This window comes from Aphelocoma coerulescens, chromosome 7 (assembly GCF_041296385.1).
Source record: "Aphelocoma coerulescens isolate FSJ_1873_10779 chromosome 7, UR_Acoe_1.0, whole genome shotgun sequence".
In the NCBI taxonomy this organism is placed as follows: domain Eukaryota; kingdom Metazoa; phylum Chordata; class Aves; order Passeriformes; family Corvidae; genus Aphelocoma; species Aphelocoma coerulescens.
In genome coordinates, this window is record NC_091021.1 from 28,314,719 (window position 1) to 28,329,255 (window position 14,537).

At 41.5% G+C, this 14,537-nt stretch overlaps 1 protein-coding gene across 1 annotated transcript in view; it reads right to left on the reverse strand.

Moving 5' to 3' along the window:
• Positions 1–3,905: 3,905 nt before the first annotated feature.
• The window catches only part of TFCP2L1 (transcription factor CP2 like 1), a 35,971-nt gene continuing 25,339 nt past the window's right edge, over positions 3,906–14,537 (reverse strand). Inside the window, exons 11-15 of the mRNA XM_069021031.1 lie at positions 14,143–14,233; positions 13,387–13,487; positions 12,310–12,452; positions 9,842–9,893; positions 3,906–9,415 (exon numbers count right to left, since the gene is read on the reverse strand). Coding sequence (XP_068877132.1) covers positions 9,378–9,415; positions 9,842–9,893; positions 12,310–12,452; positions 13,387–13,487; positions 14,143–14,233 — 425 coding nt within the window. The 3' untranslated portion in view covers positions 3,906–9,377. The remainder of the gene's footprint in view (positions 9,416–9,841; positions 9,894–12,309; positions 12,453–13,386; positions 13,488–14,142; positions 14,234–14,537) is intronic.

The following is a 14,537-nucleotide window of genomic DNA, read 5'->3' on the forward strand; positions in this document are numbered from 1 at the left end:
GGGAGAATTTTCCACCAAGGCCCCAGAGGTGGGCCCACACCAACCCAGCTCTGAGGAGAAGGAGAGAGACCACACCTATAGAAGGACACTGAAATCTTCCCAGGTTTCTCTCCACAGCGAGAGGTTTTATTATTTAGCATTATTATCCTTTTCCTGTGTGTTTGTTTAATAGTTTTTTATCTCCTTCACTTTCCTCAGAGGAAAATGTCTTTTTTCCCAAACCTGGTGGGGGAGGGCTGGTTGTAACCTCCCTTCTATCAGAGGATATTTTCCTCCAAATTTGTCCAAACCGGCACAAGCTGACAAGCAAAACACCTGAAAAAGGAGCCCAGTAGTGTGGCTTTGACACTCTTGTTGGGATGGGGTTTAGTGTCTCAACAGACACTGCAGACAACAGACATGTGGCTGAGTGATACTATGGTGTTTAAGTTCTTACCATTCTTCCAGCGCTTAGTGGGTGCATAAAGCATAATTTCTAAATTTAGGTGCCTTATATTTATTCCCTTATTCAACCTGAAATCACCTCCACATGAATTAGTTCAACCAAGATTGGTGACAACCAGTCAGGAATGTACCAGGAATGGGATGGTTTGGGGTTTTCTGGGTTCCACAATACTGCAATGACACGAGGATTTCATCTTATAAGCAAGTGTCAGGCTAGTTCTTCTCCACAGCCCCTAAGCCCTGACAAACACATACGTTTCTTTGGCCCAGGTTCTCAGTTCAGGCTCCTCATACTGCTCTTTGCACCACTGGTGCTCAGGTGCTTTGCACTAAAATGTAACTTTAAGGACATTTTCACAGAGAGAGACTGAGAGAGTCATCACCTGTGGGCATGGGAGCCTGAAAGGTAACAGATTAACACCACTCGGTGATGTTCATGAGAGAGGAAAAACTGTTTCACTGGTTTAAAGTGGGAGTCTCCAAGAATCCACAGGCTCATTTTCTCAATTACTTTGCTTGTGTAGGCTGGCCAGCAGGTGATCACAATTATCACCACAATTAGATTGAAAATGCAACTCTGAGAATTGAAAACTGCAAAGCCATCGGCAGGGACTGGAAGAACCAAAAGGGAACCAAAGCTTTAGAAAACAAGAAGAATGTGTCTCTTTTTTTTCCCCCAGTAATCACTTCAATAATGACCAAATTTATGCCCATGTTTTCATTTGGGGATACATGTCTTTCTTTGTTTCTTTCAAGCCATGCATGTGACAGAAAATAATTATGGCTGCTGGAGAAACAAGAGTTGTGGCCTCATGGGCTCTGCTGTGAAACGAGGTAAATCTGATGGGAAAGGGAAACTGTGGGCGGCTCTGGAATAATTTTGTCTGGGACAATGTTTTTGTCCTCAGGACAGCTGTGCAGCAGCACGCACTTGGCTCAGCGTATGTGGCCTCCATGCCTTTGTGCTGGGTTTTCTTTCTGGGATGCTCTGGCCATGCACCCTCAGCCACAATTTCCTACCTGCCCTGAGTCATGTGTTCATCTTCTTACTTAACTTTTCCCTAATTTTACTACCACAGGTTATGCTATTAAGATCATGGAGATCTTAATCCCCAAAGTGGTGCCAACCCATCCAGGAACTCTTTCTTCTGGGAGATACTAGGCTTTGAAAATATTTTCAAGGAGGAATTCCTCTCAGCATTGCACTTTTTTTTTAAGTCTATCCAACATAATATTTCTAGCATGTCTCCTCTCTAAAGCATAGTCTTCAGCATTTAAATTTTCACCATTGGAAAAATTATTTCTCAGTGCACTAATGTGCTCAGCTAATTTTGGATTCTTGCTAATCAAAGTTTTTTTCCAGCTGCATCATACTTGCTTATTACTTAATATCAGATAAATCAGAACTGAGGCTTTTCTAGACAGCAAAATGGATAGTGGCACTGTTTGCAACAGACAAAAATAGAAGATTTAGGATGGAATAGGATGGGACAGCCCTGCCTCCCTGGACCACACATCTCTGGGGAGCAGGGGAGACAACATTTGGCTGAAGTTCCAGTTTTATCAGGACAACCAGCCTCTACTGTAATATACTAAAAAAAACCCTCAACAATTTAATTTATTGCAGTGTCAAATCTTTCCTACTCCGGTAAGCCTGGAAGCATTTAGCTTCTTCACAGAAAGAGGATGACAGGTGTTATTTCTTTGCCAGGTCCATAGTTGTGACTAATCTAATTAACTGAGAGACTTCATTGTTTTGTGAATTAGAAAATTAATTTCAAAATGTTTACTTGCTGTTGAGGATTTAGATGAGAGTATGCCAATGCTTTGACTAAACGGCTCCCGTCCTAGGTCTTGTTTTTCCTCACTCATTAAAAGCTCTTAACAGTTCCTGTCCAGTCCTACAGTTGCTGCTAACTTCTGGGTCTGTTCTGAGGTTGCTTACATGTGTCTCCCCTAGAAATTAAACTGTGCAGAATCACCACTTTCCCTGTCCTTGAACCCTCTTTATTAGGTAAAAACCTTCCCAGTGCTCCTTTCTGCATTGACCAACCCCTGCCAGCACATGGGTCAAGCTTACAGAAGAAGAGGGATAATGTTGTGTAGAGTTTGGTGGGAACTATCCATACACGTGATACTCCCTTGGCATTCCCACCTCGCAGTGAGTGGGATTCACCTTCTGCTCCCAAAAGCCCCAGGGATGGCCCCTGCAGCTGGCAGGGCTCATACAGCCACCAAGTCACCAAGCACTTGCTGCCAGTAACCCCCCCAAACTTAGCACCCTCCGGAGAGCCCTGGAGAACTCAAATGCCAGCCTTGAACCCTCAAGAGCCTACCACCATCCTGCCCTCATGGCACAACCCACACAGATCCCTGGCTGCAGCCTGGAAGTGGATTTGAACCTACACTGAAGCCATGTTAAACCCAGCAGCCCTGTGGGGCACGATGGTGCCTGACCATGCGCGGAGCAGTTGACTACAGTATCAGGCCTCAGATGGCTGAATTTCTGCCTCCAGAGGAATTTTAAGCTAATAGAAACTGGGGTAGATGGTCCCTTTCCTCTTCTCAGGGATGCCTGAGTGACCAGGAGGGAAAAATACTAAATTCTCATCTACCTTTATCTAGGAGCATTGTCTGTGCCCTTGTACTTTGCATATAAACAGATATATATAGGCCCAAGCTGCCTTTTATTATTTTGTGATTAAAATACTTCTTCAGCACAGGAAAGGAGCTGAAACTGCTCATGAGATGAATTCAGATTAAGGAGAACCCTTACACTGGTTGTACATCCATCCATACTTTGTCTTGAGATGAAGTTTGGCTGCTGGAAGATACTATCTCCAAACTGGGCTCCATCTTCTCCAACTGGAAAATGACACTGAACATCTGCTCATTTCCTGACTATGGAAGTTACTAGATCTATGGCTTAAACCTTAGAGGATACTGGAGTTCTTCCAGCCAAACCACTGTGAATGCTTCACATCCAAACCTCACTGCCACCATGTGTCTCACAGCTGCTTAATGGGACAGAGCATTGCTCTGAGAGGGACTCTGCTCATCTCTGATGTCAGTGAGGACCAGGCTCTGGACCACTGTGCCTTCTCAGCACTGCAAGACCAAAGCCAGCTGCCATCTGACACAGCTGGTGCCTGCAGTAGAGCATATGCCCATTGTCACAGCCTCTCCAAGAACGAGGCATTTCTCCTGGTGCCTTGACCTGGATTAAACACAAACTGGTCACTGCATTATGCTGTGGGGAAATGAAGTCAGTCCCAACTCGAAGAAAATGCTGCAGGACATTTGGCTGCAGCTGACAGTCTCTGGCCAGCACTTTGCAAACTCTGCTCTTCCCCTCACCCTGAGAGGGCACCCAGCCCCTTGCAGCTGCACACTGAGCAGCAGCTGCTACCAAGGCTCTCCTGTGCCCAACCGCACCAAATAAACGGAGACCAAACCCGTGCTTCTTACAAACAGATTTATTTGCATTTTGACTGGAGCACAGATTCTAGATATGGATTTCTTCTGCACAACAGTACAAGAGCCAGTGCAAAATATGCTTTTTTTATTTATTCATGTACAAAAAAAACCAAAAAACAACATAGGAAAAGACAAAGAGTGTGGCAGTATTTACTCACAACTGGTACGCCTCAGCCTCCCATCGACCCACCTCCACTCGCCCTTGCCCATCATGCCAACTTTGTGGCCAGCACTGCCTGCCTCTAACAGCTGCACTGTCAGTGAAGAGAGCTAACTCTCCTCTGAAAGATAAACACTCACCCCAAGCAAACCAGGACAACACCAGGCTACTTTGAAAAGTTGGGTACACCATCTGGTCACCAATGCATACCCCACCAGGGAGCAAAATTTTGAGGGAATGGGAAAAAAAAAAAGGTACAAATCAAAAATGCACAAAAAATTAGGCACTAGCTTAACTCTTTTGTTAGAGAGAGCCAAGGATGTTAGATACACCTCCAGTCTGCCTTCTCCTATTCACCCACAGTAGTGATGATGAAAGCCAAACACTCCCCACTCTGAGTACCCTGTGCTGTCAAACAGATTATAATCTTAAGAAAATATTTCTATGACTAGCATAAAGTTAAACCATTTCATAACTGTAAGACAGAGAAGCTACAGTCTGAATACAAGCATTTCTTTGAGAAGTCAGAAAAACCCCAACAGACACAGACAAAAAAACCTGTTTCAGTCATCCACCAGATGATTGTTAGAATTACAGCCAATGCTTAAGCAATACAACACTGAGCTAGGAAAAGTCATCGTATGGTTGTTCTGCTTATGGAGTAGCCTTACTAGTTCACAAAGCATTGGGCAATCTATTCTCTGTTACTCTAACTAATTTTCAGAAGCTGCAATGTAGAACTGCAGTGTCAGTGAAAGAATATGCTCATCTTCACCAAGGCCTGGGATTTATATCACAGAAATTCATCAAATCTACATCAATCCAAGTGTACCGTGTCCAAATCACCTAATTGCTACTATGGACTTTTACATTTCTACCCAAGGAATGGCTGGGTTTTGAAGCTTGATCAACCAGAGTCTTTTACATTGAACTGCAACTAAACAAAGCAGAGTACCAGTCAAAGCCAAAGAACACATGTACTCAGCACAAATATGTGTTGATACAGTACAGTATGTATGTGGATATATATGTATATATATGCATATATATGTTTATGTTACATTACAAGGAGAGTGCCATTCAGGGCTTCTCAAATGCAAGAATCCTTTTACCACCTCCAAGTCTTGAAACTTCAGCCCATTAAATTTCACACTAAGACAATGAGAACTCCAGTATTTTCCATATTGAAGGATCATTTCTATTTTAGCCAATTAACCATGCAGGGCCAGCAGAAAGAACAGGAGCCTTAATTTTAATAGCACCAGTCCTGCTACCCCAGTCTGATGGCCAAATTTTTATCACCAGATCATTTGCCCTCTCCCTGCCCTGCAGTTGTGTATCATGGGCATTACTGTGAGTTTTCAGGACATCACCAAAGTCATATTAACTGATCTGTATCATTTTACTCAGTTGACAGAGAAAATGCCACAATTTAGGAAATTTCAAACAGACAGTACACACCTGACAAGAAGTCAAGTTTATACTTTGCAGTATTGGCTAGAGTCACATTGTTATTAATCACAGTGATTCTGCCTTTTCATCTCCAGCAAGCCCACTTTTACTCATAGGGGCTGTCATCATACATACAACTGAAAAGCTGGACAGTTTGGGAAACCATATTACTCACTGTTATCCTAAGCTCCAGTCCTTATAAAGTTCTGCTGTACAAATTTCACATATAGCTGAAAAAAGTCTCATTCAAATCACTTTGAGCAGGTTTTCTTACTTTTTAAGAAACAAGAGCAACAACAACAACAAAGTAAAAATAAGTTTAACAGGCACTTAAGAACAAAGTAAATGCTATTTAGATGAGTGGGAGCTACTCACCTCCCTTGCCTTTAGTCTATCTAGATTTTAGGTATCTATCCCAGACTAAACATTTGTGCTTCCTCCAGTCTTGAGGAAACAAAAGCTTCCTTCTGGAGGCTGCCACTTCCACAAACAGGTCAAACAAGTCCCTCCAGGGATGGCAGATCCAAGGAGAGTCAAGAATTACCTGACACACAGGTGAGACAAGTCTTTCTTTCTCTCTTTGCCCCTTTCTCAAGGGCAGCAGTGGAGGGGAAGTGCTGATCTCTCTCTGGTGACCAGTAGCGACAGGATGTGAGGGAATGGAACAAAGCTGAATCAGGGCAATTTCAGACTGGACACTGGAGAAATGTTCTTCACTGGGAGGGTGGTCACCAGGACAGGCTCCCCTGGGATGCTCTGGCTGACACTCATGACACTCTTAAGTCACAGGGATCAGTTTTAGGTACTCCTATAAAGACCAGGGCATTGGAATCAGTGATCCTTATGGGTCCCTTTCAACTCGAGATAGTCTATGATTCTAAGCTGAAGTAACTCAGCACTCTCCTGGACCCCAAACCAGCTGTGCTGTGTCTTCATGGGTGTGTGTTACTTAACCACAAACCTCCAGATTCCTGCTGGGACTACAGAGGTTCAACAAGGACTAGAACTACTCTGTCAAATAAGTGTAGGTATTACACACCCCAAAGCTGCACAGCTTTACAACAGGCTCACACAGACAAAACAGTAGCGCCCACCCACTGAAAACTATTTATAGTCTCTGGGATTGTTTACTCTGGTATACCATTTTAGAGCATGAAAGCAAGATATATTGTCAAATTCATCCTCACATCAGTAAAAAATTATTTTATTTTTAAAAATCTACATACAGCAAAGCTTTAACAGACTTCTTTTGGTTCAAAATTGATCAAGCAAGTGCTATTGAAACACTATGAGGACTCTGACATATAATTCCTCATGGGCAAAGTTGTTTTTTAAAGACTCAAGAAGTCAGAGTTTTTAAAATAAGCAAACAGTTCTCAGTCCCTAACTCTGGCAACAAAACCACCTCTATCCTTTCTTCACTCTACTGTGTATCTGTATTGCTGTGTCCCCTCAGCTACAGGCCTATCACATCGAAGTGGATATGATACAGGCTACCCTCCTGGCAACTTCAAGGTCCATTTTGAACCTTCTCATGAGGTCAGATTCACCTGAGCTGCATGTCCACAACAGCCATATCATGCACTGGGACAGTATTACAGAACACAATGAAAAACCACAGCCAACATCCATCTTCCAAAGCACCTTCTACAAAATAAATCAAGCAGCTCCTGGTACACAGGGGCACACTGGTCCCACCTACTCACAAAGGCATCTGGAATTCATTACTGTTTTGGAAGGCAGCTCTAACTGTGTGGCCACAACCTGGATTCCACAGCCAGGAGCTCCTCCTCAGCTACACAGCCTGGTCCTCAACCAAGAAGCCTCAATTCCTTCATTTCAGAGGGAGGAACCATGTCCCAAAGCCTAGGTATTCTTTTTGGATGCCTACAATTCATGGAGGATCCAGGACAGCCAGTTGAGCAAGATCGTGCCTAAGTAGGCACTGCTGCTCAATTAGCAGAGTTGGCTGAAGGTTTTCCCATTGTAACACAATTTTTCTATTCTAGTATTATTTTCGGTGTAAAAAAAAAATCAGTGGGGATGGGTGGGGTTTTTTGCGCAAAACTTGATGCTTTTAATGAAAAAAAGGTTGCTTTTCTCAATATTTTGCTGTTTATTTCTGTTGGGAAAACTTGAAACACATAACTTTTGTCAGAGAAATATCAGTCCGTGTCTATCCGAATTCCTCTAGTCTCAGCTGGGAGCTGTAATTCAAGAGCTCCATGGCCCCCTCTTTCCCTGGGCACCTCTCCAGCCCTCATGACGCATTCCCTGTTTGACTAACCCAGGGTAGGAGCATCATGGGATCTGTAATTCAGCCAAAGAGCTCAGCCCCAAGGGAGACACAGCGCACAGGGCACTCGAATGACAGTTTCTGAGGGCTGCAACAGTAGCCCAAACTGATGCTGCTTTAAGGGCCAAATGGATTTAATTAAATGTTTCCATTTCAAAAGGCTGGAACATTTTATTCAGTGTTTTCCAGCTAACAATTTCTCATTTTTTGAAAAATTTCCATTCCAGGAAAATGTTTGGTATTTCGGCTTTCTGTGTCAGTTCAGGATGAAATGAAATGTTCAAGAATCAGATTTTGATGGTATATGGACACTCAGTTTGGGGCAACAGCCTATTATTTAGCTGTCAAAACTGAAATTATTTCATCCACGCAAGAAAGGTGTGATCCAGTTTGCCTTTGACTTCAATGGAAGCCACTTCATTAATGGAGCCTGGAGGGAGTCCCAAAAGACCAAGGGAGGGTGGAGCTGATCATAGTTACAGATATTGAAAACAGGAGTCAAGAGTGAAAGAGCCAGAATGTAAGAAGCAGCAACTAAGATGATCTGTTACCTGGTCTTAATCAAAACTCAGTTTTACTTCAGTAACAGGATAAAAATCCATTAAGATTAAAACATCTAATTCCCAGTTACAGTAAAGACAGCAGCTACTCACTACTTTGTAGAGTAGAATAAATCCATAGTATGAATTTGTCATGAGCACTAGAGCTTTGAAAGTTCAAAACACTTCCTCAGAAAACCTTCATATGCCCCATTCACAGAGACTACTCTAAAGCTAAAGATAATAATATGGTACTGAACTGCTTGCCTCAGGTTGTCTGTCCTCCCTTGAACCCCCCCAAAACTGTTCAGTTGGATTGGTACTACAGAAGGTCTGTCAGGAGGGACCAAGGTCTCTGGACTTTGAGCACATCTGCAGGTGGAGAACAGCTAAGTGTGGGCTTCCAGAGTTGACACTTCAAGTGAAGGCTGGGCACCAAACCCATCCTCTGCATTGCCCAATCTGTTTTGGGATGTAGCCCCAAGCCTTCCACCTCAAAGCATACAAGAGGAGCCTTGGGGAGTCCATGTCCATCAGCATCAGGGTAATGTGTTAAAAGCAAGAGAACACTCAGAACTGTAAGTAAATCAATTCACCCAAACATGAGGGTCAAGAGAATTGGGATTTGTTTATCTTTCATTTCCCTTTAGTACAAGGCAGATGTTTCTAAGTAATAAGCAGAAACCTCTACAACTTTTAAGACTGAAGAGGAAGGGAGGGAGGAAGAAACATGTACAAGCTTTGAGGATGTTCTCAGCTCCAGCTTCAAAAAAAAAACAAAAGGACCAAAACAAAAAAACCAAACCAAACAAACAAAAAAACCAAACCCACCAAAATCACACGCCACCAAAAATTTCTATCTGTAAAAGCAAGTTTTTTCTTAAGCTGTTTGGTAATTCTTAGTTCACAGGAACATTTATCCAGAAGGTTCTTCATGTTTCCAGTCTAGGTTGTAGCAATCTGTGAGGCACTAAATTTTAGGCTGTTAAAGTCTCTGTGTGCAGCACGGTCATTTTAAAATGATGTGGTAGCCATCATTGCTTTCAGCTGTAACAAAGAAATGCAAAGCATATTTATACTGCTTTTAGGAAACACCAGAAATAGAGAACTTCGAATTTTCTTTCTAGTTTGTATGCTTGTTTCACAACCCACTCAAGAAAACCAATGTTGAACATCTAAGTCAAATAATTTATATAAAGAACCCTACATACTGTCATATTTTATCATTTTACTCCAAGGTTTTCTGCTCATTTACGTCAGTGGTGTCAATGGACTTACGAAATTTTTGTAACAGTGTAACACAGTAAAGCATTGATCAATCAGTCTATCATAGTCTAGCCAACACCTTGACTTGCACTAGGTTAGATTACTTATCTTTTCAGGATAACAGCATTGAGTTTGTGATAACGTTTAGTGCAATTGAAAGGAGGAATTATCTTTAGAGCAGCAGGTAATAGCAGCAGCAATACACACCTTTTAATGTGCTGATAACAAAACAAGATTCATCTTGGAAGTTTTGCACCATCTGAAGGGCAGAAGGAAAAAAGCCAACACAACATATTTTTAGCAATTAAATTCACATTTCTTTCAAAGTATAGACTTAGAGGAGAGGTATCAAACAGCATTTGGTGTCTAGTCCTACACAGTTCTGAGTAACCCTGCCCATGAGATTATTAACATACATCATTGATTAATTAAGGTCCTTGCAGTTGCTAGTGTGTTTAAGGGAAGCTCATACTAAATAAGCTTGCCTGAAACTGATCTAGCTTATTCAGCACTTTACCAACCTCTTTACAGCTCTTGATCCTGAAGGTTCTTATACCACTCCAATTATTCTGTTAAACATCATGCTCTTTGGTGCTTTCAGTGAAGCTGTACTAGTTTAGACCGGATGAAGGTTGTTCCTTTCCTAAAATCCCAAGAGTGGTAATTACATGTTCAGCTAAACGATGGAGCTCAGTTGAACTTACACTGGCATTTAAAGAATACCTGGAGATGGTAAACCCCAAGGAATGGACTCCCTGCTGAATAAAGGAGTTGCTACTGAAATGCCACCTCAGCAGCATCCATCTGGCTATTGACCAGACATTAATACAGACACTGTGCTTGCAGGAATCATTTACCTGCTTGTATTTTGTCAAGGAACAGGAAGCGTAGTGAAATTGTTACTGGAGGCAAGGCCAATCATGGGAAGAAAGACTAGAACCTAAAGCCATTTCAGTTATTCATGAGAAACAACTAGATTTTCAGAACAGGTGCAGGTTCTAATGACACCTTTAAATAAAGAGATTGAAATTACTTCAGATCCAATAAGAAAAGCCCATTTAAGGTTCATCCTTAGTCAATGCTTCCTCCCATCTTGGAGTAGCAATGTGGGACAGAGGAGGTGAATTACCTTCAGGAGGTGTCTCATACAGTTGAGGCAAATGCTGGACACAACTTCAGAGAAGGGCAGTGTGACCAGAACTTCTCTGATCAGCTCATGAAATCCAGCTTTGTGAAAAAGCTTTCTCCTATCTCCAGAATATTGTAGAAGTAGGGCATTTTTCAGCTGTAAGTTCTCACATTAAGATACCCTTTTCAACTTAGACTAATCTCCCTATACTCTTTTGGATTTAACATCCAGCCCCTACTCCTTCAAATCAAACTTCTCTGGCCAGTTTGTGTGTCTTTTCCTAATGATCCATGAAGTACATTCACAGAGTGCCACACTCTTGCCACTATAGTACTAGAACAAGAAAAAAATATTTAAAAAGCAATAGACCTTGTTAATAATTGACTTAAACAAATACTTAAAGCCTTATACCCAGGCTAGTTCATGCAATTCCTCTAACAAGAGTTGCCTTCAAGCATTTTGCATCCATAAAGCATCAAAGTTTCAGATTTAATCAGGCTGGAATAGCAAGGAGACTTCAGGAATAAGCATTACAGCCTTCAATTTAGGCTCCAGTTGAGACCTACGCTCTGCTTCATTTGTTTTAACAATGCTTCTTATAAATGAGGCTCCTTAAGTGATTCTGGTGCATGAATGAGTAAGTAATTTAGAAGGGGGAAAAGAGGAAGAAGGGCAACTTACTGTTAACCTGCAAGTTAATGGAATGGACTAAATTAAGGCATCATATAATGGGACACAAACAGTAGCAGAGGTCCATAAATTATAGTGTGCATATAGTGTATATAGTGACAGATCCAGTGCCTGGAATCATGGGCCAAGATGTAAAACTAATTGCCCTACAGATTTTAAAATTTACCTTCTTTGGGAACTTACCTATTTAATTTTAAAAGCTCTTACTTTAGATCCTCACTTCAAAATTTGTGTAAGTAGCCAAAATGAAAAGAAATTCATAGCATCATTTAGGTTGGAAAAAATGTCTAAGATTGTCATGCACAAACATTGACCTAGCACCAGCAAGTCCAACACTAAACCATGTTCCCAAGTGCCACAACTACATGACTTTTAAACACCCCCATGGATGGTGACTCAACCACTTCCCTAAGCAGCCTGTTCCAATGCTTCATAACCCTTTCAATAAACAAATTTTTCCTAATACCCAATCTAAACTTTTCCTGGTGCAACTTGAGGCCATTTCCTCTCATCCTGACATTTGTTACTTGGGAGAAGAGACCGAGCCCCACATTGCCACAACCTCTTTTCAGGTAGTTGGAGAGAGCAATAAATGACCGATTTTGCTGTGTTTTGTTTTGCTTAAAAAAACCAAGAACCTCAGCATCTTTTACAAAGCAAAGGTCTTGAAAGCACACCGAAATCACTACTGCACATGGCTGATTCACTCCAAGTACTTACTTTAACTTGTTGGGATCAATGGCTTTGCAATTCTCCCTTGAAGACGCATTCCATAATTTGAAAGTTCATTCTAACTTCAAGAAGTCAGTCAAGTGTTACATCTATAACAAAGATGTAATCCCTTTAGCCCCCTCACCTCATTGCTCACTAATACATGGATCCCTGTGGGTCCCTGCCGGTAGATCCGATTTATCTGCTGTGGAGAAATGCTGTACAGGTTTGCAATCTTCTCCATTAATTCCAGCGTGGTCAGTTCTTCTAAGAAGATTGCATGATACACTGCAACAAGTGGAATGCAGTTACAAGACAGCAAATACAGATGGCACCAAGATGCTCAGCATCAACAACCAAACGGGTTTAAGATGAAGGTTCAAATGGAATTAACAAGCTTAGTATTTCAAAGCATCCCCCAAATATATGGCTTGATGCAGCAGGCAATTAAAGCACACACAGCTTTTACCCAGAGGAAAACATGGGGACTAATGACAACTTGCATCATGGGGCACTAAAACAGCCTTCTCACAAAGCTGCTAACATTTTTGGATAACCTTCTTTTACTGATTTTGAAGTTTAAAAAAAAAATTCAGTCAAACAGTAAAACGCATGCTATGTCACACAGAAGCAGTATTTTATTAGATGCCATCCACTGGCACAAACTAAAACATACAATGTGTAAGGTAACAACACAGATGACAATACTGTTCTGGAAATACAATCCAAATTATAGCTACCAGGTAGGAAAGCTGTGCCTGTTTATTACTAAGTGCAAGATTTAAGGACAATCTCTATTCTCATCTGATTGTACACTGTGTCATGAGGGATGACAAGTTCCCAAAAATTTTGAACTTTCAAGAATTAGAACCTCACTTTAAAGACATACCAACCTTCCATTTCCCTGAATTTTTTCAAACAAGACATAATCTAAAGAAAATTGTGGATGGAAGGGTAGTTTTTAATGCTACTGTCCCTACAAAGAACTGAATAGAGACTTTGCTGTGGCATTCTGCAGATAACTTGTAAGCTGGGTCTGTAAGCAGGCAGATGGTGCCACCTGTAACCTGTAGCCATGAAACCATAACCAAAGTGGCAGAACTGGGATAAACAGGACCCCTTCAAACACTTGGGACACCAAGCTGTCCCACACAGGAGCTCAGGCAGGAAGCAGCATTCTCACCAGGTAAGTGTTTAACAAAGACCATACATAAGAACTTACCACAAAGACTTCCATCTCCATTTTCTCGTTTTTGGTGGAGATGAGACCTGTTTTGCTCTGGTTCTTGACAGACATAAATTGTCATCTTGGGCCTTACATTTCTATTAATTAATCAAAAACAGTAGAAAGTTATTTAGTAGATCTAAAATTGTTCCAAGTCAGCTATCAAACAGTAAGAGATGGAGCCATTCAGGCCATCCAAAAGTAAACTAAGGGATAGTCTTGATGCTGGTGACTAGATGGCTTAGGATGTCCAGCAAGAGACTCCTGGGAGGTGATACAGAGTACCTTAATCTTTCAAGATCAGATAAGCATAAACAGTTTATAGCACTTGCTAAGCAGTTCATCATACCTGCCTCTACTGATTTAAATCCTGCTCAGAATTTATGAGGTTATTGCAATGAAAGTAAGTTTATGAGTCATTTGAGGCTCCAGGGGTTTGTTTTTTTTTATTGTTACCTCTGATGGAGATGCAACATAAGGTATTGTAGGCTGTGTCCCTTATGAAATGGATGTAAGCTGTCAGCTGGTAGCAAATAAACCACTGGAGACCCACATTATGCTGCTTCCTCTTGGCAACATTTCTGAGCTGCGCTTGGATTTGAATATTGTTGTAATCTCCAGTCCCTGAGAGAACCTCTTTGAAGTATTAAAAGGAAGTCTAAATGCTACAGCTTCAGGATTAACTTCCAGTTAACACTGAAATTATCAAAGGATGCTATCATAACAAAAAGCCAGGAAGGAAATAGTACAAACCTTCCTTTAATTGCATTAAAGAGCCGAATTCCATCAGCAGGCCCACAGATTTGAACAAAATCTTCTTTGGACATCTTCAGTAAGTCGGCACCTACATATTTCAAATTAATTTTTCTTCAGAAGTTAAGCAAATCTTAGCTTCCAAATATGTATGGGCAGCAGAAAAGGGCAGGGGTAGAGGGGGTAGAGAATCCACAAAGCTAAACCAGACAGATTTGCACAGAGAAGTTTCAAATTCAGAGAGGTGTGCACCTCAAATCAATCATTGTGAAACAGAAAGCTGGAAGCTGCCAAAAGAACAGTGCTTCACTGGAAAATATTCCAGACAACTCAGGAACAAGCTAACTATTTCGCTCTGGCCATTAAATGACCCAGTTTTCTGTAACTGTCACATT